At 48.2% G+C, this 27,816-nt stretch overlaps 1 protein-coding gene across 7 annotated transcripts in view; it reads right to left on the bottom strand.

Moving 5' to 3' along the window:
- The window catches only part of ARID1B (AT-rich interaction domain 1B), a 356,628-nt gene that overhangs the window by 34,832 nt on the left and 293,980 nt on the right, over positions 1-27,816 (bottom strand). For all 7 annotated transcript variants that reach the window (XM_084777436.1, XM_084777433.1, XM_084777431.1 and 4 more), the window contains 2 exons: positions 20,523-20,850; positions 3,127-3,272 (listed from right to left, as the gene is read on the bottom strand). In XM_084777436.1, coding sequence (XP_084633562.1) covers positions 3,127-3,272; positions 20,523-20,850 — 474 coding nt within the window. The remainder of the gene's footprint in view (positions 1-3,126; positions 3,273-20,522; positions 20,851-27,816) is intronic.

Below are 27,816 nucleotides of genomic sequence, written 5' to 3'. Positions count from 1 at the left end.
AGCATCTCAAGTATCACGTGGATGAAGATTGGGATTGTGGCAGACAGAATACACACTACGTGGTTAACACAGCACATATAAGAGCTACAGAGGATCCTCAGGGACACATCCTCCCTGACACCACTGGCAAGTAGACCCTGCCTCGCCACAGCCTTCTGTGGGAGTGCGGGTGAGCACGAGGAGGGCACAACTCCATAATGTGCCTGGGGGGTGGGGGGGCGGTCAGTGTCTGAGCTGGCCTACCACAGGAGGGAGGTAAGCCTCTCCTGCAGCCAGGACGAGCAGCAGGAAGCACGGCACACTGATGTACTCTGGCATGACCTCAGCACGTGTGTCTTCTTGCTTAAGAAGCCCGGATGTCATAATGTATCATGTCCCACAGCTCGCTCCCTTCCTCGTCTCGGGCTTGCCTGCCTTCTTTTTTTTTCTTGAAGGTGGAGGGTGACTGATGAAGTGATCACTGAGCAAAATACTCCCTTACCCGTGGCTGTCACACCTGTGCGTGTGAAAATCACCTGAGGAGCTTATTAATAACACAGCCCCTTGGGCACACCCTGAGAATTCAGAAAGGCGCTGTAGCTGTAGCAGGCACTCCAGGCGCCCTGCGTAGGCAGCCCTTGGGTAGCTCTGAGGTAGTGCAACTGCCTTCCTTTCGAGGTAAAGGGCTGCCAGGGCGGGTGCTCAGTGTCTAGTCGAGAAGCTGGCGGGGGGGGGGGGGGGGGGGCCGTCACTTTTGGGTTAGAATCTGGCCGTGGCTCCCTGTGGGGAGGTCTCGCTGTGGCACGGGATGGTTGCCCCCTGTACTACAGGATGGCAGAGTGGAAATGCCTGCCCTCTACACAGCGGCTCCCGGAGAGCCAAACGCAGAGCTCTCAGTGGTGGGTTTGGTTGCCATGGTAATGTGGATGCCTCATAAGCAGACAAACACACAGTAAGGAGCGATGCACACGTAACACAAGGCAATGGCCGGCTCACGGGACAGGCGTGGCAGAAGGCTGTGCCTAAGTTTTCCTACAACTTGTACTTTTACTCACAGTGTTAAGTGGTCCTAGTTTCTTAACCCAATTTGCTAAAAACACACTTCAGTCCCAAATGTGAAGAGACACCAACATCCCCCAAACCCAGCCCACTGCTTCCTGACTGACATGGAACGATACCTTCAGGGAAGAAAGAGCTGCCACATTTATACTCACACGGATTCTGTTTACGTAATTACTTGCTCATCAGAGCCTGTGACAACGTTACTACGTGTGCACGCACACTGTACACCTTCTACAACACTACTCTTCAGCTCAGTGAAAGAAATGCTGGGTTGCATAGAGATGGCTAACGCAATCTTGGAAAATCCCATTGGTGGCCCTGCTCACATCTCTGTCACCTTCCTTCTTTTGCAAGGGACCCTGATGGAGGAATGCCTTGCTGCTTTAAGCATGGATGTCACAATGAGCCACTCCCACTATGTAGGGTAGCACCCAGCTCCGGGGAGAGCATCACTGTTGATACCCTGTTTCTCTGGGATTAACACACTCCCAGCGGCTCACACGGACATGCCAAAAGACACAAGAAATGCTACTGGTCAACACTCCTCAGATACACTGAGGGATTACAGTCTATCAGGCAGCATCCAATTTGGTAATGTGGAAATACAATCACATAAAATGTAGAACAGAATTTGATAAATGTTTAAATTATTAAAAATTCAATATTTTGAAATACACAATGCCATGAAAAATATACTACAATGCTCCACAGAAAGCTGTAAAGATAAATGGCTTTTCACGAAACAGATTTCCTCTGCGTGAAGCAATGAATCGCTGAATTATCTGAATAATAAAATGAAACCCTTTCTGTGAATCCCCATAAAACTGCTTCTTTCTTAAGAATACATACATCTTCTTAGTCAGGGCCATGTGCCATCTGTTTGTTATTAGTATTTGGGGGCTCTGGGGTTTAAAGGAAAAGGGAAAAATGAGTATCGCTAACAGTAGATAGAAATTTATTCTGGTTTCAGAAGTAATTTTATCTCAGGAAGCCAGACTGAACATAGGACATCCCAACCCAAACCCTCTAAGGCCTGGTGGCATTGCAGGGAGGAGGTGGCTCCCAGCTGGCGGGCTGCTGGATCTGCAGCCTTCACTTCCCCACCACCCACCCACTGCCTGCATAGCACTGGGAAGACATTCTTCAGGTCCTGAAATCCCAGTTTTGAGCCGCACTTTAGTCTGTTTTTCTGAACTTACAGAGGACTGACTGATCAGGAAGGCTAGTTAAGTGGGCCCCACAAATGAGTGGCCCTGTTGCTCATGTGGGGAACGCGCCTGGTCTCTCTGGAGTGTTCCCTCTGACGGAGAGCTCCTGAGTAGAGCGCGGGCCTCTCCAGGATACACTGGCACAGAGAACATGGACCAAAGCTGCACACGGAAAGTGATGGCCACAGAGATCTGGGGCCTGCAATGTGCTCCCCACACGTCCCAAAGCTCTGGAGGACTCTTCCTCCTCACATCAAACCTACCGAAGGGGCTGTCACTCAGTGGAAGGCCAGATTCCCACTTCTGATGACCTCTGGGGTTCAGAAGCGGCTCGAGGGCCGTAGCCAATGCTCACAATTGGACAGGAACTGGTAATGGACTGAGCAGGCCTGACTTTGTAAGAAGATTTTGAAGGGGGCTGAGAGAATTAACCACAGCCTGGCCGGCTTTCTCTAGAGCCAACTTGCAGGCAGCACTCAGGAAAGGTGTTGTCCTGAGAGGGAGAAGGCCTTTATCTGCTCAGCTATGCAAATCCATCCTTGGCAGCCCTATGCTTGCCTCACCACTGCCAAGTGACAGTTCTTGCTTTGGGACCCCTCAATCCTCCTCATAGCCCTCAAGGATAAAGAGAGCATGGACGTATAGTTCACACCAAAGGCACCTGAAGCATGGGGATGTGCTGAACAAACAAGGAAGAGACAGCAAGTATACTGTCACCTCAGTCTCAGACTAAGCAAGTGTTCTAAAGCAGAAAGACTTTACCCCCCACTTGCATTGGGGCATCCGACTTTTCGAGACACTAGGGCACATTCACCATGCAACCACAGAGGAGGAGAGGAAGACAGGATGACCCTTAAAAAGTGGGGGTGCTGGTTACCTGTGGAGCTGTTCACCAGTGTGGGTGTCATGCTGTAGGGCTGTGCCTGTGTGTTCATCAGGCCGGAGCTGTTGTTCATGGACTGGCTGTAGGGAGAGCTGGAGGTCATGAGTCCACTCTGGGTCATGCCGGGAAAACTGCCTTGCCTGCAGGGACAGAGAACAGGCACACAGACACTGAACACCACGTCGGTTCATTGGCTGCACGGTGCCCCGGCAGCCACCTCAAGACGTGGGGGCAGGCCTGGTATATGTCAGAGGTTTAGCTCTGCTGGTGGGTAAATATTCAGTACGCTATTCACAAGTTTCACAAAGAAGCTATATTCTTAATCATGTCCAATGTTCTGAGTTAATATTCATAATACCCAAGATAAACAGAAGCAGGAGTAAGGACCCGACATAAAAACAGGAATTACAAAGCAAGGCAAATCAATGTTTAGTTAAAAAAAAAAAAGTTTTTTTTTCTTTATCCTCTTTGGCACCAGGGATCAAATCCTGGGTCATTCCACCCCCTACCCCGCTTGCCTAGCCCAACACTCTAAGGCAGAGCTACATCCCAGTCCTGATGTGTGTTAAGATTGTGTGTGTGTGTGTGTGTGTGTGTGTGTGTGTGTGTGTGTGTGTGTGTGAGAGAGAGAGAGAGAGAGAGAGAGAGAGAGAGAGGGAGAATATGAATGTACAGGTGCCCATAGAGGCCTGAGATGTTGGAGACCTATGGAGCTGGAGTCTCAGGTGGTTTGTAGCTTCCCGATGTGGTGTCTGGAGCTGAACTCGGGTCCTCTGCGAGAACACCATGTGCTCTTAATCACTGAACACCTTCTCCAGCCCTGATGCTTAACAGGATCTGACTACTCACACTGCTTAGCAGCTTCATACCAAAGCTACAAGTCAAGACACGAAAAACAACCTACAAGCAGTGTGAGAATGCTATTAAAACAACTCTTTGCCTCAAATGTTTTGATATAAGGAAAGCCCTGCCTCCTCCTCTGTCTTATTCTTTCTAAAATTAGGTCCTATAAGAAGAACAGCATCTCCACAGGTGGTTGAAAGAGCAATGGGGAAGCCGGCAGACTTCCAGGACTGAGTCATCGGCAAGGGAGAGCTGAAGTGTCTTCGCTTCAGAGATGCCACCTCTTAGGGACTCGATTTCATGCTATGGTCAGTAAGAAGCAATCTCTTTCAGTCTTGGCTGTGAGGTGGGAGAGGGCTCTGCTAAGTGGTGCAAGTTAAGCGTGCCTTAGATGAACAACACACCTCTGAAGAGTTTGCCCAAGTGGGGCTGTGCTGTCATTAGGAGTGACACTAAGAAACAAGAGGGCTAGGCTCACTCTGCCACCACCTGCTCTAAGCCACCTCCTAGTCACTCTTACTTGTCACTAGTTACTTGCTGGATCTTAATGTGTAGTGGTCAAAATGATTCAAATAAATTATTGTTCAAAACCATCAGGAAGAGTCCTTTAGTGCATCAATTTCTAGTGGACTCAATGTTCTGGCTTATATAAGAAATTAAAATAAGAACTTAAAAAAAATCGAAGTATTTGTTTTTAATTCTTATAAGTAGTAGAAACCATTCAGGGAAATTCTGGACCTGCTCTCACAAGGGACTTGGGAAGATATTTCTGAAAGGGCAGTGTGTGCACGGCTCTGGGAGCCAACACAAATGCTCACAAGCTGCTGCCCAGCATCAGAGTGCCCACTGCCGTCACTCACTGGCTCCTGACTAACCTCTTGGTTGTCAGGTGCTTGTGGGAGCCCTGTAAAGACACCAGAGCCATGTTCCCATGTTGCCTGGGTCTCAACATTGCTCTCAGGAACACTTATTTAGTCATAAGGACAATCCAAGCACCCAGCAAAGAATAATTTGCACTGTGTCAGGCATTATTAATTATGGTCATCTTTAAGAATCTACCACATCCGGTGTCACATAGTGTAGCATATATGAAACTAACAGCTTCTGGAGATGCCTGTTCATATAAAGCAGGAAAAAAAATGTCACTAGGTGGGTGACAGAGTGTATCACCATCTGACCCTAACCTATGATTTCCTCCATACTAGCAGTGTTCACAATGACAAGACAGCAAAGGGACATGTTAGAGTTAAAAAATTTAAAAAGTCTTAAAGGAACAGAAAAACCTACAAAGACTTAACTGTTGGGGTCTTGGGTGTGAGTTGTCAGTTACAAGTGTGGCTACACACTCTGACACTAGCCATACTGCCCACGGCCACTGGGGGCCCAGGACCAAGCCACTCCTGTCACAGGGCGTCAGTGTTTCTACCTGAGCGTGGAAGGGTGTGCCACAGCTGACAGCAAACAGTAGTAACGTTCAGCACTGACAATTCTGATGTGCTTTGTAGGCACCATACACGTGTAGGCTTTACACTCCTGAGAGGGTGGGTACACTTATGCTCATATGCAAATGACGTAGATGAGGCTCAGAGGTGAAGTACCTCACCTAAGGTCACAACAACAGGAAGTGGCGGGGACAGAATCCCTAGCCGCACTCAGTCTAGGGCACCAAACTGCCTTTCTAAGTGCTCCCAACACCACTCACACTGGTAGCGTCACTGTGTGACACCTTCTGTCACCAGTCTTAACTGAGAAAGCAACAAGCAGCAAAGCTCTTCCCTGGGCTTCTTTCTGAGGAACAGAGCTCAGGAGGCACCTCCATGGGAGGGAGGGTGGGGGACATGGCTCCAACAGCTTTCTGGATGCCTGTATCTAAGAAGGTGGGGACTCTGTGTGGCAGGGGCTTCCCTGTGTTTGCGAGTCCAGTCCCTCGTCACTGACGCAGGGACTCCCTTCACGTCTGGTCGGGAGATGCTGCCAGCAGTGCTAGGAACTAAAGAGCAGCAGCCTGCACTGCACGCTGCACTGAGACCATACATTCTGGGGCAGAAGCCCTGACTCCCCGAGCACGGGTGTGCATGTTGCTGATCTGGGAGGATTGCCGTGTCTCAAGACATACTTATATGGCAATTCCCAGGACCGCAGCAGCCTCAGGTGGGAGCCAAGGGCTACTGTCCCTCAGGAGGGCAGGTTCCCTTTGATGGCACTCAGGCTCCCAAGTACCCACAGAAACCAGCAGAGTCAAGAGAGCTAAGTAAAAATTATTTTCTTTTCCTAAATGTAAATGGAAGTAAGACTATTAAAACAAAACCAGGCCAAATTACAAGTTGAAATGAGCAGAGCGCTTCAGTGCAAAAGCCCTACCCTAAATGTGAGCACCACTGGCAAAGCAAACTGCCCTGCACACTTTGGGCTTTGTGGGTCACATCACAGGGCTAGCGTTTCTACTGAGTCTGTGGGCTGGAGGGTTTTGTGAACAGATCAGGGCCATCCTGGCTCTGTGGCAGTGAAGTGTGACCCCCAGGGCGCTGTTAGCATGTGGGGCACAGCCTGCATGTCTAACACAGCGGACTGCACTCACCTGGGCCAGCTCATTGCTAGCTTGTCAGTGGCAAAGGAGGATGGGGGTGGGGTTTGGTTCTTAAATGTGCTGCCTCAGAAAATAGCCAGGGCTTGGTTGGAACTAGGCGGAGATGAAACCTGTCACTCTGTGACAAACCCAGGTCCCTCAAGAACAATTTACAGTAAGGCTGGAAGGTGCTTGCCTGAAGCCCCTAACCGCCCCCCCCCCCCACCCAGGGACCTTTCAGAAGGCAGCTTGTGAAAGGAGGTCCACACCATCAGCTCTTTTGTAGGACTTGCCATTTAAGGCATGAACTTTTTAAAATTTCTTTTTGTTTTGTACATATGAATGTTTTGCTTGCATGTCTATATGTGCACCTCATGTGTACGTGGTCAGAAGAGGGCATCAAACGCCCTGGAATTAGGAGTTACATAAGGTTGTGAGCTACTTTGTGGGTGCTGGGAACTGAACCCTGGTTCTTTGCAAGGACTGGTGGTTTTAACAACTGAACCGTCTCTCAGTCCAATCTTAAGATATTTTCAATGTAAGAACTTTATGGAATTCCACTTCAGTACCAGGAAGTAGTAATGAAGGGGGATTTCTTGTGAGAGGGTGGTCTTTCCTTGTTGTAACTGCACGTGCAGTTTTAAATGCTTTGCCACAATCAACCCAGTTTTAGCCTCCAGGCAGCTCCCCGTTGTGCTCAGTTGTATGAGGCGGCTTCTGCCCCTGCGCTGCTGAGCGTCCTTACATGTTGGAGCTGTGTTAGCCATCTGTGGAGCTCTGCTGCAGCTCCAGGTTATGCCCACCACTGCTAGCAGATTCTGCCCTACAGCTGAGGACGGTGCTGGTAGCAGAGTGCTCACAGATTTAACGGGAAGTGTTTTGGGGACACACTTCTGCCCAGGAAAAGCTCTGTTAGGAAGGCTTTGGGATAGGGTGTAACCAACACCACGATCCTAGGCCTCAGGAGGCTAAGGCAAGAGGACGCTGCAACTTTTGAGGCCAACCTAGAATACAAAGGGTGAGACCTTGTTTCTTTTTTCTTTTTTTTTTTTGGGGGGGGGGACAATCAGCCTATATCACTATTTTATTTTTTAATATATTTTGTTAATTTATTCATATTACATCTAAATTCTAAACACTAGAAACAAAAGGCTTCGGGATTCGGATTGTCGTGATCATCCTGTACTGAAACAACACTGCAGAGAGCCCCTAAAACCTTCTATACCCTCCCTAACAGGGTGTTCCCGGTGAACAACTTTAGCAACATTGGAGATGTCAGAGTATCTACCCTCTGAGACCAGCTATGGGTGGGACAGTCTCACAAGTGCTTTTAGAGTTTCCTATTTAAAAAACAAAACAAAACAAAACAAAACACCAATTCTAAAGCGGCCTTTTAATTGGCTTATGGTAAAGGCAAAATGGAAAATAGAGCTCTGCTGGGGTTTGAGTTCAGGAGCTAAAGATCTTACTATAAATTCCTGCAGGAGACTTACACAGTCCCATGTATCTGGCTTCCTAGCCAACCACAGTCAAGTTTAGAATAAGACTCAGTCTGGAGCTGCCAGGAAGGCAAAGCCTTTTCTTTTGGTAATTAACACTTGTTTTTCCTTTCAAGGGATGGGGAAGTGTGATGAGCCTCAAGAGCAGGCACAGACAGAAGCACGGCCTCTGCACAGGACCCCTGTGAATGAGGCCCTGCCGAGCCAGCAGGGAGAACCATGCCTGCCCCAAGTCCAGCATGTAAAGCTGCAACATGACAGTGATGTCAGAGATGCATCACCTGCTCTGCCTGGGCTGCAGGGAGGGTGCAGAAACTGGGAAGCAGTTAAGATGTTGTCTTGACAAAATGAACCAGGCTAGCAGTGGCATTTGGGACACTCTACTTCTTGTCCCAAAGGTTACAACTGGGTCTTAAAACCCTAGTCAGTCATATACTCCCAGCTGAGCTTATTTCTTTGTAGACTTGGTCTGTTGTCCTGGAAGCTCCTTATTTAAAATGCTTTATACACACAAACTTTCCACACACCCATCGTGCATCACTGGGGACAAGTCTAAAGCAGTACCAAGAGGACAAACCTCACGGAAACCATCTTAAGTCTAGTATCCGAAGAGAGAAAGATGTGTGTTTATCCCCTGAGCAACACAAGCTGTGTGGAGAAGCAGGCTGTCCTGCCTGGGTCAGTGTCCGCCATTGCTAGTCTATCGGCATGCCTACAGCAGTTGCCCTGACAATGCTGGTGGCAAAATCACGACAGGATTCCCATGAGCCAGTGGCTCTGGCCAGTCAATCCTGTGAGGGCAAAACTGCACTTAGATTATTGAAGAGACACAGACAGACTCGAGTGGCCTTGATTTAAGAACTGTGGGTCTCTGTAAGAACACAGGACCACAGGCTATTTAAAAAAAAAAAACCCAACTGTTCCACACCCTTTGTGCAAGAAGACATGCTAGATTAAGTAAAACTAGGCAGAAATCCGTTCTTTTCCGTCAATATATTACACTCACACTTATCTGCCCGAGGCTGGGGCTGAATAGGAACAGTAAGTTCACGGGACACAGCAGTGACCAAACAACCATCAGCAACCAAGCAGCACCCTGCACAAAGCTAGACTTGCTTACCACAGGAGAAACAGGTCCCTACACCATCTCACCTTGGTAATGGGGGAAGAATGGTTCCTGAGCAGGGGATAGTGACCCCCGCCCCCTCACCCTCAGATCTGAGCCACATGATGCTTGGCCAATGAGGAGCAAAGAACTACAGAAGCACGGCTCTGAGGCATTTGCTGTCAGCACGGCCAAGTAAGGAGGGGATCATGACTGGCTCTCTGCACTGAAGACTCTAACTGCTATAGGCAGGAGGACTGAAAGTGTGGCCTCAGGAGGCCACTGCAAAGCTCTAGGTAAGACATGGTGGTGTCTCACAAGAAGTGGGGCAAAATAAGAAAAGGGGTTGGGCAGTTAGGAGGATACAGAGTGAACGAGGCACCGTGGAGAAGAAGTTTAAGTTTCATTTTTCTTTGAAGGATGGGAGATTGGTAGTTTTCAAAGAAGAGCCCTGGGGGCTTAGTCAGCACACCGTCCAGAATGCTCTCCGCAGTGCAGAGGCCCAACTCTCCAGCTGTAACTTCTCTCAGGCCTGAGTGAGCCTGTGATCTGGTATCTGTTCCTGAGTCATCTCCAAACTGTTCCACCCAGCTGTACACCGGTCCACCCAGCTGTACACCGGTCCACCCAGCTGTACACCAGTTCACCCAGCTGCACACCTGTCCACCCAGCTGTACACCGGTCCACCCAGCTGTACACCGGTCCACCCAGCTGTACACCAGTCCACCCAGCTGCACACCTGTCCACCCAGCTGCACACCAGTCCACCTGTCCACCCAGCTGCACACCAGTCCACCTGTCCACCCAGCTGCACACCAGTCCACCTGTCCACCCAGCTGCACATCTGTCCACCCAGCTGCACACCTGTCCACACAGCTCTTCCTATTGGAGTCTTGGTAAGGTTCTTCCTGTGAAGCTCTGAGAAAGCACATCACTGAGGTCTCACGAGGCTCACATTGTCACAAACATCTACCCCCTCTGCAGCTATACCTCACTACCCAACAGCAGCATCACTGTGTGGCTTGAAGATCCAGCCCTTCCTTTCATTTGGTGTCTAAACTATCCTTACTCACTCCCAGACCAACCATAACAAGCAGAGCTCAAAGGCTTTGACATCAGAGTATAAAGAAAATGCAAATATGGCGTCTGGCAGTTTGGATTTTATTGCTGACTAAGGACAATCTCTTCATCTTCAAAGGTGACTGTGATTTGTTGAGCCTACTGTTCTGTCTCATGCACCATTTATTACTAATCATATAAAACTGAACTAAGGTATTTGAACACCGCTATTTCAGAGATTTCCATTCCAGTCCTTTCCATGCTTGCTTGGCCCAGATGAAGCCACAGAGGGCAGCACTGGGGCTCAGAGCTTGTGCCTTCCCTGTCAGAGGTGACTCCAGGACCCTTATGGGCTCTGGTACCACCTGTCCCGACAAGACACAATGACAGTCCTCTACTTTGAGAAAGATGAGGTACATAGTGCATGAAAGAAAAATGAGCTGTCATCAATGTGCCCACATAAATGCCCCTTTCTAACTATACTGCATTTAACAGTGTTAACATAGCATTTTATCTGGAGGTGTTGAGAAAATTCTCAGTTCACTGACAAGGAGGGCTGCTCCTATGCAATGTTAGGAATAGCCACAGTGCATGTCCCTGTCCTATTTGAACACTCCTTTCCTGGTGACAAGTGTAAGGGACAGTGTCAGGAAATATCCTAACAGAGTGAGGCTCACGGGGCCTGTGACTGCCAGACACAGAGGGTGTGTGATCTTGGCAACACTGGGGGGCTAATTAACAAACACTGAGGAGCAATCAGAGTGATACTTCAGTGTCGAGATAGTTAAGAATATATGTATGTATGTATGTATGTATGTATGTATGTTTCTTGCAGGTATTCACTAAGATCTTTAGTACCTTAGTGGACCTGTCACTCAGCTTACAAAATCAATTTGGCTCTTGAGTTCCCCGTCCCATACACTCTGTCTGGCAGTATTTTACACAGCCGCAGACAAGCAATGCACTTATCCCGAGAACATAAATATAACTGTTTCTGATTTTCTTTACTTTTTTTTTCTATTTTTATTAAAATTTTAATTTATGTGCATTGGTGTGTGGGTGTAGATCTTGGAGTTACAGACAGTTGTGAGCTGCCATGTGGGTGCTGGGAATCGAACCTGGGTCCTTCGGAAGAGCAGACGGTGCTCTTAACCACTGAGCCAACTCTCCAGCCCCTTCTTTACTATTTTTAAGACAGAGTTTCCAGGTTAGCCCAGAGCTCATTATACAGGCCTAGGCTGCACTTGAACTTAGTGATCCTCCTGTCTCAGCCTCCCAAGTGTTAGGGTTACATGTATGAGCCACCACGCCCACCTTATCATTCCTGATTTTTAGAATAGTCCTCAAAGTTTCTTAATAAGGCTAGGCTGTCAAGTTATTTAACAGAGTAAAGCAAGACCCCACTGAATAAGGTTCTCGGCAGCCCCGTCCTGTGAAAGCAGTGACCAGGACTCAGGCGCCTGAGCAAGGGCCAACCTTACGGCTTTATGGTTGCCAGCCTTTGTTGGTTTGTTGATGACAGAAGTTCAGGTCAGAATAAGTAGGAAAAACAAGATTAAGAAGAACTCTTAAGGTGTCACATTCCAAGGTCCTTAATACAGTAAACTAAGGTTGCCATGAACAGTGAAGAGTCAGGCCTCCCTGTGGTCTTTATGAGGCCATCGCAGTACTTTGCAACTATAGGACATCAGGCCCCCAGGGCAGACCCTCTGCGCATTCCCAAAGCTTCCCTCCTGTCTCCAGTGAAAACTGCTGTGGGCTGAGAATGCCTCACCACTCCCAGTGCCGTCTGAGAGGCCGGGTAGCTGACAACGGGGGCCTTGTCTGCAGTGACAACCGCCATCTTCTAACTGAGGAACTGGGGTATGCTCGGCCACATTGCTGAGTATTCCAGTGAGTGGGGACCATGGTGCTGGCTTTGGTGGGGTGATCCAGCTTGCTTAACTTACATGGAAAGCATGGGGGCAGAAACCATAGCAGCACTAAGGAGGTCAGAAACTAAGTCGAATGGCCTAGGCCAGCAAGTAGGGGCACAGAACCCTCAGTGGAAGGACAGTCAGACAGGCAGATAGTCAGACTAGGGCCTCAAGGGGCAGATCCTTTGTCTACTGAGAGTGAAAGGAAGACCTCGGTGTTGGAGAGGACATCAAGGAGCCTGTGAGGTGGATTTGTGGAGATGAGCTCTGGCCAGAGGTAACAGAGAGGACCAAGGTTAAAAGTCAGGTTTGCATGAAGCCTGGTTCCTCCTAGTCCCGCTTGGGTACCAGCTCCTGGTGGCTTTCTGGCTTGACGGCCATCAGGGAGGGGGTGGTCCTGCCATACTCTCCTGTCTTTTTCTCCCATGTTGTCACAGGCAGGCTGGAGGAGTAGGGGTTCTCGATAGCAGTGCTCAGCTTTCTGTACAGAACCACCCAGGACATCTGTCAGAGACACACACACAGCCTTGTCTTCCCTTCCCCCCCGAGGCTGGGGGGACAATCGCACATTGGATTATGGACTTGAGCCCATTCAAGACTGGCTGTACATTTCACAATCTGATTCACTGGGTCTCATCTTTTAAAGAGCAAAACTCTTTGGTGCTTTTAGAATTTATGTTTTACCAATTTTTTTTATTTGAAGATTTATAAATGTATTCTATAGCCTCCATAACAGTTTTGTAATTCTGAAAGAGTTAATTGAAATCATAATCTTAAAATGACATAATAATATTCATTCAAATTCTAAATTTGGAATAGACAAAAGGGGACCAAGAATGAAAGCACAGTATTTAATTTCAGAAATAAAAACTCTATTTCGGCCTTTGAAATCTGTTCTCTTTGTCTTGCAATAGTATGACTTTTCAAATCATAGCTATTATATTGAAACCTAATTGTCCAAAATCCGAAGGGCTAAATCTTAGTTAATTCAAATCACTCACTGTCTCCAGCCCAGGGACCTCACTATAACCAGGGGCTTGAGCTGTGGAATTTTCTTCTTTTTTTAGCCTGGTCTCTGACATTTTAATGCACTCTCTCCATTAATGTGTTTCCACATCAGTGGCTCCATGTCCATCAGCAGAATGGCGTCACACTGGCCTCAGAGCAAAATACAGGAAAAGCACCTTGCTGCTGAATAGCAACACAGGAGATGAATTATACAAGGAATGCATCTCTGCACAAACAGCGGCTCAGTGAGGGGACACGCGGCACACACCAGTCCAGGCCAAAGCGTCTCTGTACAAGGCCACACTGAGGACTCTGCATCCATCAGCTCCTCCTCCACAGAAGGAGGCTGCCAGCTGCCTTGTCTTGCAAAGCTCAGCTCCTTCGTACTTTGAATGCTGTGTTGCTAGCCACGATGTAGTGAGCACCACGTGACTTCACAGCTCAGCCTCTCTGCATACTGGTGAGCAGGACGAGAAGGGAGTCACCTCACAGTCACAGTGGAGGCCTATCTGCTCACATTCCTGACACTCACCTGGCACCATAGTGAAGCTTCAGACTGATTCTACCATTTCCTTATTTTTAAGATCTAAGCCTGAGATTCGACCTCCTGAGACTCCTCCAGGGACAGCAGACAAAGAACAGCACATGGCCGCGCACCGCACCATGGGTGACCACAGGGCAAAACAGACTGGAATCCACCCATCTGTGTGACAGCAAGGGGCCTACTGCCTGACCTGCAACAAACGCTTCATGCAGACGCACAGCCACGTCTTCTTCAGAATAGGAAGGTTCTGGTCTCGCTCAGACACAGGCAGGCTCTAGTAGCAGGACAGCCTTTACAGACCCAGACGTGTGCTAGGCAAGAGCCTACCACTTCACCAAGCTCAGGGACAGCACTGCATGGGACAAGACAGACATGGCCCTTGCATCTGCTGTGCCCTGCCTCTAATTCAATGACCTTCTCTGGTGACCTCGGTAATATCAGTATCTTCCACCATAAAATAAAGGCAGTGACTGGAAAGTGTCCAAGACCTCTGGCTCCAGACTCTGCCGCCCTGTAACTGAAGCGCCACCTCTTTTGGGAGCCCATGCAATGGGAACAGAATAACGACCTGACAGACCAATGGCACACGGGGGCCACAGTCTGGGAAGCACCTGAGAAGCCAGCACAGTTTATCAGTGCTGGGGGTGCCTGTCACTGAGGAACTGAGCTTTGTCCACCATCCTGGCTTCAAAAGAGCCAGGGATGTGTCAGTCTGCTGTAAACTGAAGTCATGGGTCTTCTTCAGAGAAATTTCTTTTTTTTTTTTTTTTAAATACATTTTTATTAATTTATACATATTACATCTCAGTTGTTAGCCCATCCCATGTATCCTCCCATTCCTCCCTTCCTCCCACTTCCCCCCTACTCCCCTCCCCTCCCCTATGACTGTGTCTGAGGGGGACCTCCTCCCCCTGAATATGCTCATACGGTATCAAGTCTCTCCTTGGTGACCTCTTATCTTTCCTCTGAGTGCCACCAGGCATCTCCGTCCAAGGGACATGTTCAAATATGGGGCACCAGAGTTTGTGTGAAAGTTAGATCTCCTTCTCCACTCAACAGTGGAGAATGTCCATCGGCTAGTCCGGGTAGGGGTTCAAGGTTTTTACTGCCTATTTTTTCCTTGGCTGTTGCGACAGTTTGCGGAGGGCCCCAGGGCCCAGACTCGCCTATAGTTTTCCAGGACCCACTGGATCCTTCCATTTCCTCTTTCTCCCAGGCTTCTCACACCTAAAGTTTCAATAGGATGTCCTCCCCTCTTACCCACTATTCTGGTAGGTACAGTTTTTCATGGGGACGTACACCTTGGACTAGTGTCTCGATATAAGTGAGTATATACCATTTAGCTCTTTTTGCTTCTGTGTGAACTCACTCATTATGACAATTTCTAGTTCAATCCATTTGTCCACAAATTTTGGAAATTCCTTGTTTTTAATAGCTGAGTAGTATTCCATAGTGTAAATGTACCACAGTTTCTTTATCCATTCTTCTATAGAGGGACACGTAGGTTGTTTCCAAGTTCTGGCTATTATGAATAAGGCAGCTATGAACATGGTTGAGCATATGTCCCTGTTGTGTAGTAGTACATCCTCTGGGTATATTCCAAGGAGTGGAATAGCTGGGTCTTGATGAAGCCCTATTCCCATTTTTCTGAGAAAGCACCAGATAGCTTTCCAAAGTGGTTGTACTAGTTTGCATTCCCACCAGCAATGCAGGAGTGTTCTGTAAGGCAGGTGACACTGTCAAGAGAACAAAGCGACAGCCTACAGACTGGGAAAAGATCTTCACCGACTCTTCATCTGACAAAGGTCTAATATCCAAAATATATAAAGAACTTAAGAAATTAAACACCACCAAACCAAATAACCCAATAGAGAAATGGGGCGCAGAGCTAAACAGAGAATTCTCAACAGAGGAATATCAAATGGCTGAGAAACACTTAAAGAAATGCTCGACCTCCTTAGTCATCAGAGAAATGCAAATCAAAACGACACTGAGATTCCATCTTACACCCATCAGAATGGCTAAGATTAATAACTCAACTGACACCTCATGCTGGCGAGGGTGTGGAGAAAGAGAAATTTCTAAGAAAGAAAATCTAGGCACTTCCCAAGGGCCCAGTTCCACATATCAACTGCTATATTTGGCAAAGAGGCCAACTGTCTAGAGTTGCAAGGTTTTTTTCTAGAATGAAGGAACGATGCAGGCACACTGCAGGACTGAGCAAAGCTCTCTCATGTGACGGCACATGCTGAAAACATCCTATACGCTGTTCTAGGATTCACAGCAACGCCTCTTCAGGAAGCAGGGGGCCAAGGTCTTCCCTGAGCTTCTGGCAGACTATGCTCAGAGCAGACGCTACACTCTTGAGAATCACACTGACTACTGATGCTTCAAGACAACACGCGGCAAGGTGCTTTCTGCTTACAGATACTCCTTGTAAATCATTAACATTGAATGCTGAGGTACCATCACGTGCCTGGCTTATAGGATCCATACTGCTTTCTATTACAGATACTTTTACTCCTTCACCCAAAAGGTCAACAGCAGGAACAACCTCTAAATCTATTAACTCATTCCATGCTTCAGGGGGATTTAACACTTACAAGTCACCCCCAAAAGTGACATTAATGAGGCCTGTCTTCAAGCAGTTAAACTGATGTTTTCTTCTGAATCTCACACTCAACTTGTGGACTTCCTGTCCTCAGCTTGCACAGTCCCTCCTCTTGGCTAGCTGCCAAGATGAATCAATCCTCCTCCCCCCCCCTCCCTCCCCTCCCCTCTCACACACACACACACACAACTTCCTACCTTCATCAGTAATTTGTCCTTTTGCAATTCTTTCCAAGGCTCCAAGCTTTTTGGGAATGACACAGAGAACATTCTAACAAACTGTGGCTCCCCAAAGGCTAAACTTTCACTCCCTCCCCCAAAAGAAGAAACAGACACCTTAACTGGCTTCTCCTGACATCCATCGCCGTGGGGGCGGGGAGGAGATGGACCAAACAGACATGGTGAGTCCGGTGCAAAGAGCTACAACACAGGGCAGCGAATCATGTCCTTGGCCACAGTGCAGGGACATGTAAACACTGTTTTCTCACAGCTGAAGTAGCCTGCTGAAAACAGGCACAGGAGGCTAGGGTACTGCAAAGTGGGCAGATGGCAACCTAAAATAGGAATACAACTTAGTTTTCTTTCTGTTTCAGAAAGGATACTGGAAACACGAAGAGTAAATTCACCAGCAGCCGGCAGGGGCTGCAGGAGGCCTCGGCCAGGTGTGAGGCGTCATAGTTGCTCCAGCTCTGTCCCTTCTCCTGCTTTAGTTGAGGAGGGGGTGCTGCCTTCTCTGCAGCTCTCCGGAAGCTGCTGGCTGAAGCACAGTTGATGTTCTCAGGCCGGTGAGCTAACATTGATTTTCTGCCCCAGTGGAAGAGATTTTACTCTGATGCATGCCATTTAAATTCATTTTACACAGCTGCTTAATGTGGCTTGGCAAGGCGCAGCAACCCAGCTTTGTGGGCCTAAACAGCACTCCTGAGCTGCGAAAGGACAGAGCCTGTGGCTCAGCAGCTGAGGACAAATGCTTTTCTGCTCCCTGGTACTTTCCTCTAGAAGGAACCATGGAAAAGTCCAAGAGAGGAAAAGCGGGGTTCCCAACGATTCTGTCTGTCTTACTTGACAGTTACTTTACTTTGAAAACTATGTCCACAGGATTCTTTGTTGCTCCACACTGAGGACCATGTTTACAGAACAAATGACTGTCCGTGACAAAGCAACCCTCTGCTCTTGTTGTCTGCGTCAGTGTGGACTGGCAAGAAGACTATTAAAAAGCTTGGCATGAGGCTAAGAAGGGACAAGAGAGGCACTGAGTTCCCTGTTGACCAGCTGTAGATAGGTCAGCTGGAGGCCCACCTCCACAGTTCCTAACTACGAAGACCAAGAACATTGGTATGGCAAGATCCCATGAACACATATGTAAAATGATGTCCTACTACCCCTAGTCAGTGACACACATGGCTTATTAACTCTGCAGTTATGCAGTCTATAACTCCTGTACTGACATCGAGGCTAAGACACCACTGGGTATAGGCAGAAGACTCTCACTTAGTTTGAATTTCCCTGTCAGACGTTCATGTCCTCCTTGGAGGAAGAGGAAACAGAAGGCACTAGCTCCAGGGTAGGCTCAGAGGGACCATGAGCCTCTCCCCTCGCTGAATGGCTCAAGGTGTGGCCGCACAACACAGGCTCCTCCACAGAACGTCGGCATCAAAGGGGGTTAGAGCGGAGTGGGAGACTTCACTCCTTTGTGGAGATAACAGTTTCTACTTTTCTTTTCAGGTGTGAAAGCCAGGCACAGACAGGACCTGGAGGGAGACATGCAGCCTCCATCACACGGCCACGGGACAACTGACATCAAAGAAAAAACCCCTGAAAGGCACACAACACAACAGGCCGGAAGATGATCCTGTGACATGGTCCGCTGACAGCTTAAAGGCAAATGCCCAGTCTCCCACAGCAAGCCTAGGCATGCTGCTGCCTCCCAGGGTGGGGCAGGTTGGTACACCCTGGGAACCTGGCTGGGATGAGCAGGTGATTTGACATATGGCGGCCTATGTGGAACAGAAGAACAGCTTGTGGGTCTGTTCTAAAGCACAGGTCTGAGTTCTGCACATGCACTGGGGGTTACAGAGGGGAGACTCTGGACCATGTAGCTACCTGTGCTCTGTGGCACTCAGCAGAAGTGGAGGAAAGGACCAAAGACAGAAAAGGAAGGTTCTCCTACCTATTCTCAATTTATCAGCTAAATATATTTTTAACTTAAGGCAGCTAAAATCAATACTAACAGCTAGAGCTAAACGGGGGAAGATGCGCTGGTAAGGCTTTGGATTGGTCTGCTGATTAAAAGTAGAAAACAAACGCATGGCTGTGTATTAACACATGAATTTCTATAAGCCGACTCAGAATAGGAGGAGCACAGGCAGACTTTGATCAAGTGGGGCCAGCCTTGCTGTCTCTGGCCATTGCCTGCTCGCTGCCATCAGAGGCCCTGTCAGATGCAATCACATACTTCCTACCTAACAGAAGGGAAGTAAGCTGGCGCTGTGAACTGCAACAATGGGCAGTTCACTTACGCTGTTTACAAGGGGCGCTGCCGGGCCAGCCTCCCGCCGGCCATCGGGCCAGACATTCCCTGCAGCCTGGTGGGTCTGCCTGCAGGTGGACACTCAGGGTCAGGAGATTTTAAGTGAGTATAGAGGGCGAGCAGAACGGAGTGGTAAATCTCAAATGAGACGTCCGTGTTCAGAGCAGAGAATGAGACTGAGAGGCCCTCATCAGCCTCACGTGAAAGAGGAAAACACTTAAACACAGATGTACATCTAAATACACCCATGTTCACAGACACCCAGACACACATCTGAACACACCCATGTTCACATATACCTACATACAGACACATCTAAACACACGTGTGTTCAGATACCCACACATACTTAAACATATCAACACACATGCATGTTGAACAGACACATCTAACCTCATAGGTGTTCACAGACATCCCGACAGACACATCTAAACACACACGTTCACAGAACACCCCCATAGACACATCTAAACACATGCATGTTCAGACTCACACACAAAACACACATATATGCTTGCACAATTAGCTTTTGTTTCTCTCTGACAAGTCACATTTTTCTTGACTTCTGAGGGTACCAGTGAGATGCAGAGCTTCTAATGTGCTTCTTAAAAAGACAGGCCTGCAACTGCTCCTTCTAAAGCATGCTCGTCTTTGCTTCATACACATACAAATTATGCCACTTTGTGGCAGGTCAAGTGCTTAAGAATAAATATTAAGGGGCTGGAGAGATCGCTCAGTGGTTAAGAGCACTGTCTGCTCTTCCAAAGGACCCGGGTTCAATTTCTAGCACCCACATGGCAGCTCACAACTGTCTGTAATTCCAAGATCTGACGCTTTCATACTAATGCACATAGATTAAAATTAAATAAAATATTAAAAAAGAATAAATATTAAGAATCAGGATTAAAACTAAGGACAGAAGGCAAAGCTTTGTTCAACCAGCTTAAACTTTCTAAATTAGTATTTTTGCTTTAACAACCACACTTTGGTTAGGACAGAAAAATGCTCCGACAAAAAATACAAAATTCCGTACATAATCATTTAGACCAACACAGAGAACACATGTATACACAGACAAGATTTTGAACTTTTTTTTTTTTTTTTGAGACAGAGTCTCACTATGTATCCCTGACTGGCCCGGAACTTGCTATGCAGTCTAGGCTGGCCTCGAACTCTTAAGTCCTGCCTACCTCTTGCCTCCCAGTGACGGAATCAAAGGCATACACCACCACAACAGACCAAAGTGTCTAACCTATAGAGAACCTTATGGTACGACTATACGTGTTTGAGTACGTGTATAAGTGTGTGTGTGTACATGTGCAAGTGTGTGTGCAGATGAATGTTCATGTTAGAGTTGCGTGTGTCTGACTGTGAGTGTACATTGTTTCTTTTGCGGTGTTTCAGATGTTAATAGTTAGACTGTAGTGTTTTCTGCTCAAAACTCATGGTTTGAAGTGGACCTGAGCAGACATTTCCTTGTATGCAAGGTGTGGGTAGCCTTCGCCCACAGGCACAGGCACTAGTTACAGGCACTTCAAGTTCTGTCCTACAGTGACACGCCCACAGCTCAGATGCCTTCCTCAGCACCGCCTGTCACCTCTCTGACCTCGCCTCACATTTAAAGCCATGCACAATAGCTCTTGCCTACTACAGGAAAGGATGGGCTGTGCTAGTCACTGGGCACACAGCCCGGTCAGTGTTAGAGGCATACCTGCTTTGTGCCGAGTTGGCGGCAGCCTGCATCACTGCTGCAGCGGCTTCCTGGGCCTTACGGTTCACAGTGGGCATTGGTGGGCCCATTCCTGGCCCTCCCTGCTGAGACATGCCAGGAGAACTGGGGGTGACGCTGCTCATGTTCCCAGGAAATGGTCTGTTCTGCATCCCGGATGAAGGCATTCGTCCCAGGGGCATAGCACCACATGGCTGGGTTGGCCCTTGTCCATGCATCTGGTTGTTGGCATTGATGCCCATACCGGGCCCTGGGCCGCTGTAGCTTGCACTGGGTACCCCACTATATGTTGGGGTTCTCGAATAGTTGCCTAAACAAAAAGCAAAGACAAGTTAAAGCCTTTTATTTAAATGTTCATGAAAATATTCACTGGAAATATGCTGTATACAACGGCTCGGCCACCACAGGCTGCTGCCACTAGCTATGCTCTATATCTGTTCTTTCCTCTGCAGACCTGGCTGCATGACCCAGGCACCTGGAGAACCAGCTCAACGCTATAGTCCACCTGACTCTTCAACACTGGGATAAAAAGTGAGTCTCAGAACGTGTGTACCAAGCAGGCTGGGTTTGGGCTAGTCATCCCAGCTACCTGCAGAACTGAGGCAGGAGGATCACATGTTCAACACTGCTTGGGCTACTGGGAGAGTCCAAGGGCAGCTGGGACACCATAGTAAAACCTTGTCTCAAAATAAAAGACTATATGGCCATGACCATAAGTCAGTGGTAGAGCATTAGCTTAACACCCACGAGGCCTTAGGGGCAATCCTCTGTGCTGTGAAAACAAAACAAACAATGAAAGGGTTTCCAGGCCAAAACGTCCTTAACATGCTGGACACCTTACACTCTTACCTGTCACCCAGAAGCATAAAGTCAGACAGTCTTCAGATGAGGACCACTGAAAGCACCCTACCACCCCACCCCCACCTGACTATGGGGCTGAAATGACCCTGTCTGACCTCACAGGAAGATGTCACATGCATCTGCATTGGTCCAATATGGCTTTTCTCTGATATAGGGTCTGACCCCTTTCAAGGCCAGACTGCATGGCAGGTTTATGTATCTGCTCTAAACATCAGTGTGACACTGGGCACAGGGAATGGCAGTGTGAGGGGGAGGAAGGCAGGATCCAGGGCTGAGGCCACAAGCCATCCTCACCCTCCCACCGCTCTGGCTCCAGGAGGTATCTGCAGGGCCTCTAAGTTTCTTTTCTTCCTACTCTTTCTTCTGACTGCACAAATGTCAGTTACATCCATGCATATTAGAGAGACATGGTCCCACTTCAATAATGACAGCAGATGTTAACTGCTGAGATAGAACACACTCTAAACACCCGGTTAAAGGCTTCTGCCCTGAGTTAGCCCAGTTCTCCCGATAACCAAACACATCACTTGCTATAGATGAGAAAACCAGAGCTTGGAGGTTAGGATTGAGCCTCATGCAAACTGGTTCAAGAATCCATGTCTTGACCTGAGGAAACACACTGTCTCCCAGGAACGAAGTGCTGAAATACTTTAACTGTAATGCCAACAAAATCCAAACCAACCCAAACAAAAAAGCATCTGTAGATTATGGACAGAATTTCTCAAGGGTTCTGACTATATTCTGGAAGATTCCCCCATCACCTAATGACGACACATACATAAAAATGCCAGAAGCGGCTCCAGGTGCAGAGGAAAGCCCCGATTTATGTGCATACTAGCATTTGTGAATGGAGGAGAGATGAAGGGAAAATACACAAGCAAAACCACGTGATGGTGACAGGGGAGTGAGTCTGTCTGGTGGGGGGGGGGGAGACTCAGGCTGCTGTGATGGAATGGTAGGCTGTTGTTTGCACATGCTCAGTGGGGTCAAAAAGTACAGGAGCTGATGTGGGACAGGCTTGGGGGCTGGGTAAGCCCTGTGCTTAATGACTGGGGACTCTTGGGAAGCTTGCCTCCAGCTCTCTCCCTCTGACTCCATTCACTGGAGGCTTTGTCACACAGGCATAAAGTCCCCAAACACAAAATGCGATGGAGGGGTGCCTGGCTAGTGGGGGAAGAGGCAAAGGGAAGTGAGCACAGTCAAGCCAGAGGACAGTCCACAGCAGCAAAGAATGGTCAAGGCAGCCACTGAGGAGCAACATGGTACTGGGAGGGGCAGGGAAGCCTCGGGAGCTAGCAGGCCTGAGGGCCACACTCTGAATGTGTGCACATGTGAAGACATGACAGAGCTACTCAAGCATTTTCAGTAAAACAAAAATGGATCAATAATAGGAAAAACCAAACCCTCATTATTATTATCACATGCTAAGTTCAGTTCCGAGGTCCTGACCAAAATTCTTTGATTCCTTACAAGCATTTCACTGGAACGCTAAGTGTGGAGGCGAGGACTGCAGACCCTGGGATGTTAAGTCATCTGTCCCAAATAACTGGGGGAGTCAGGGTGTGACCCAGGTAGGCTGCAAGCGTGGCTCGGTGTGCAAGCTCTCTGAACTGTGTGTAGCCTTTTCAATGCTTAAGAAACAGTCCACTTATGTAACCACGCAATGACGACATTCAAACAGGTTTTCTTAAATCCATATAAAGCAGTGACCTCAGGCTCTGCAGGAGTGAGACACTTTCTGCTCACTGAGTGCCTGCTGGTAGGTACATGGTGGGTGAGCTTTCTTCTCCAACTGCCTGTGAAGGATGTGCTGTTATTTATGCATGAGGTGGAGGCCCCTGCTTGTGCAGACCGTGGCTGGCACAGTGTGTCTGCCAAGGGCCAGTAAATATGTCAAGCACTAGGGGCCAGTGTATTCCAGCTACTCAATTCTGCCAATAAGGCTCACAGCTCCAAGGAAGCCACATGCAGATGCACACACAGTTCCGGCAAGTGTGTACTTACAAACCAGGGTCAAAACAAGGGAAATAATTTGCTGACTCCTGAAAGGGACCAGGCCTGGGACACTCCTACAACCTGTTACAATGGCTCAAGTCTATTGTGCCCTTAAGCAGAATGCAATTAGGCAGCCGGAGAGTGGCCGTGGGAGGAGTCTAAAGAGGAAGGGTAGACCCCAATGCCAGGCAGGTGGATCACTGTGAGTTCAGGCCAGCCTGGTCTACAAAGCGAGTCCAGGACAGCCAAAGATGCATAGAGAAACCCTGTCTTGGAAAAGCAGAGGAGAAAAAAGGAAAGAAAGAAAAGAAGGAAGGGAAAAAAAAAAAGGATCTCAATAAAGAAACAAAAATCTGGGGGCCTGGAGGCAGGAAGGTAAGAGCTGCAGTATGAGGCAGGCTGACATGCGCCCTTACAGCAGAACGTAGCACCGTCACAAGGGTGGAGTGTGCAGACACTCAAGCGCACACTACTTTCAACAAAGGCTGAAAACGCACTGAAACCGTTCACAACTGCAAACTCTTTTCAGAAAGTTCCGAAGTGGCTTCTGAGTGTCCCATCCTCTGTGTCGTCTGCTTATAGAGGGCAATCTCTGTTAGAAATAGCACCTTCCTGTATCCTCAGGGAAGCTGGCCAATAAATGCTTCCCTGTGAGCAGGAGCTAACGCCTCCTCCCCTCCCTGGCCTCACAGCCCCCTCACCGGCAGTACCTGAGTCTCACCTTGCCAGCGAGCATGTAAGTAACGCATTCAGAGTCCGCACGTTACCCTCACTAACACTTTTCTCCAGTGAACACCTTTCCTTTTGAAAATGACACTTGGATCCTGCTTTAAGACAAGCACCTAGACACGGCTTCTGCAAACTGTACCATGCTCTCGGTGCCATTTTTCTATAGGAGCATGATCCTACCCTTGCTGAGCTGTGCTCACTGTAGGAGAGACACACAGTGTGGCTGAGCTCTGCTCACTGTGGGAGACACACAGCGTGGCTGAGCTCTCCCATTCTGGATCTGACTCACTGTAGAGTGGGGACCTAGAAAGCCAATGTAGGCCAAGCTCTCATTCCTTTGTAGACTATGGGGCCGGCTTGCAGTGGGGCTCGGGCTTGGGAAGGAAGGACACTGGCCTTTGAGGCAAGTGTGGGCCACAGTCACATGGCTCTCAGTCTATTTCCTTCAGTCAGTTGAGTTGACTCAGAATCACATGCCTCTGTCTGGGAGAAGAAATACAAAGTCCCTGTTCTTTTTCCTTGAAGTTTTAGAGAATTTCCTCCCTGAGCCCATGTGCCTGGATAACCACACTCTCTGAAGGCCCCAAATGGCTTCTAAGTAAAGTTCAGGTTTGTTTGGCGTGGGCAGCTGAGCCCTGCTTCTGACACACTGGGGCACTGTCATCAGGGATGCACGATGTTGATGGGGACAGGCAGGGAAGAGTCTGCGGTGGCTGGGACCATCAGCACAGGACAACATCAGCGCCACCTTCCCTATCACCTTTAACGATGATCTGCCCCACCCTTCATAGTCTAGAGCACATCTCTCTCCTCCACCAAACAGAATCCAAATATGTAAGCCAAGCAAAATATGGGAGGAAGCGCCAGGAATGAGGAGTGCGGTCTTCTTTGCATGTTTCTCTAATAGATTAGTAATTTGCTGGCACCAGCTCTGACAGAAAGCAGATGGATGCAGCATTAGGCACAATGCAGGCGGCAGATGCCGGGCCAGCCCACCTCAGCTGGACTACTCCTGCAGCCAAGTCCGAGAGCCCACCGTTTTCAAGTGGGTTCATCTTGGCACGCCAGCTTTGGAAAATCAGTCACGAATGAATTCAGATTTCAACCCACCAGGAGTTATATTCAAGCACCAGATAGAGGGAGCGGCAGCTAGACTCGATTTAAGTCACCACCATTATTTTAGGAGGGCTGCAGGTACTGTTGCATCTGACTTGAACACACTGGCATGTGTTAGTCAATAAATACTTCACTTCAAGTTTCTCTTCGTAAACCAAGTGTTTCTGCTTCAGAGCTTAGACCTGTACCTTGGGTAGACACAGCCTGTGTGACAGTTACATGCTCTAAGAGATACAAGCATGGGCTGGAGAGATGGCTTCATAGTTAAGAGAATTTAATGCTCTTGCAGAGGACCTGGGTTTGGCTCCCAGCAACTCCCAGTCTGTAACTCTGGTTCCAAAGGATCTGACCTTTCTTCTGACCTCTGTGGGCAGCAGGCATATATACATATATACATGTAGGCAAGCTTTCATACACACTTCTGTTTATGACTAGGGCTAAACATGCATTTACCTCAGCCAATGTCCCCATTTTAATGGCAGTCCTTCACACAAAGCCGTATTTATTGACATATAGCTTATATGTATAAAAAAGCCAGTACAAGTAAGACATAGAATATTGTTACCATGATAAAATGTTCCCTTTACAGTCACTCAAGAGCACACTGCCCACTCACCACAGTGTGATCATTCATGCCTGTGGCTAGAGGCCCACTGTGGACGCTGTGGCTAGTAGCTTCGGGCAGCTGTGAACAGAGCTCTGCAAGGATATACTTTTATTCCACTTCTCTTGGGAAATTCTAGGTAATAGCAAGCTGGGTTGCACAGTGTGATTTTTAACTTGGTAGGAAGCCACCACATGCTCTTAGGTATTGCATGACAGTTACTGACAGCAGCCAGAACTTGACCCTGTCAATTGTTCAAAAGTCCTGGCCATTCTAACAGGCTGGGGACACATTCCCATGGCTTTAATTCTCATTTGGCTTATGAGAGATAACTAAGTATTTTTCTTTTGTGTTTTGCTGGTAAAAGCCTTTCTGTGTTTATAACAACAACAGAAAGATACATTTTTTAAAAAAAACCCACAAAATGCCTGTTTCTTCTGGGATCTACCATTCAATTCTCTGGGTCACAGACCAAGTAGTTAAGGAGACAACAAATGGAGGTTCAAAGTCAACTGGTCTTACTACATCCTCCTATTTGAGGGAACAACGGCTTGTGCTTTGCAGTGGTACACACGGCGTCTTGTGCCCTGCACTGGTATGCACGGCGTCTTGCTTCCCCAGTCAACACACATTAGAAACTTCTCTAGATTATAACATTTATGCTCATTCTGCACTATGGCTGCTACTACAGTCTCACTTTCAACTCCAGGAAGGTTTTTTCTACCCTGCATGTGTTAATAACAGTTCTTAAAAAATAAAAATAAAAAACAGCCCCCCCCAATCCTAATTATAAAGTAATGCAAGCTCAACACATAAAATATAGAAATGGTTTCACTTCCCATAGACTATACACAGCATGCAACAAATCTCTTAGGCACTGAAGAGTACACACACACACACACACACACACACACACACACACACACACACACACACATGGTAGGCAGCCACGCCTGTGCTAGATTCCTCTCCTTAGCAACAGTGATTCAAATTCAAACACTTGTTCTTTGGAGACTCTTAAATGCTCGGCCCTGTGCCAGCTGCTGGGCATCCAGCACTGAGCAGAGACTGAGAGCCCAGGTGAACCAATGAAGGGACGCAGACCTCCCTCCCTGGTGATGAGAATAGGAAGGGAGTGAAACAGTGACCTCTACAGAGTGGTGAGGGACACAAAGGGGAGTGAGTCACTTTTTCTCCAGGAACACCAGGGAGCAACCAGGTGCCAAAGTGGTGTGGGCGCATCTGGTCTGCACATGGCCTTCGGAAAGCTGCTTGTTGCTTCATCTATGGTCAAGAAGTAACGAATGGTAGGTCACCCTTCAACGTGTAGCTTCTGGGTGACAAACATGTCTAACAGCAGTGACTACTGGATGCCTGACAAAGAACAGTGAGCGTGCGAAGGAGACAAAATCTTTTCTACTGTAAGTTCTGAACCAGTTCGCAGTCAGCGTGGCACTGCATTATGTGCCTATCTGATGTACAGACCCAAGGGAATTCCTCAGAGGTGACAAAAGAGTAGGCAGTGACATAGGTGAGTGTGTAAAGACTACTACTCCGAGCTATAGCCAACCTTGTATAAAGTGGCATCTTCTGTAAGAAGAAACAAGGGTCCTGAGAGTAAGACACCCGTGTGTCATACATGCAGGAGCTTCATGCCTTTCATGTGTCCTTCGCTGCACCAGGCACAAGGACCACGGGATAGAGGGGGAGGTGCCCGCTGAAGGCAGGCGAGGGGGAGCCTTGAGCTGCTTCACTGGCTGCAGCCCGGGTCCTCCTGAAAGGCTACTGGGATCATGGTTGGTGCCCTGTGAGGTGGAGGCCACACTGCTGGCCTTCCTTACGGAGGAGACCAGGAGCGTCGTAGGAGGCCATGTAGAGTTGCTTTATGTAGCTCTCATTTTACGTTACTCTGCACTGTAAATTCCCAGTTTAAAGATTTTGATCAAATCATGAGAACGAGAAGTCTATGAA

The sequence above is a fragment of the Acomys minous genome, assembly GCF_964271855.1.
Source record: "Acomys minous genome assembly, chromosome: 3".
Taxonomy (NCBI): domain Eukaryota; kingdom Metazoa; phylum Chordata; class Mammalia; order Rodentia; family Muridae; genus Acomys; species Acomys minous.
This window is presented reverse-complemented; position numbering and strand designations above follow the sequence as displayed.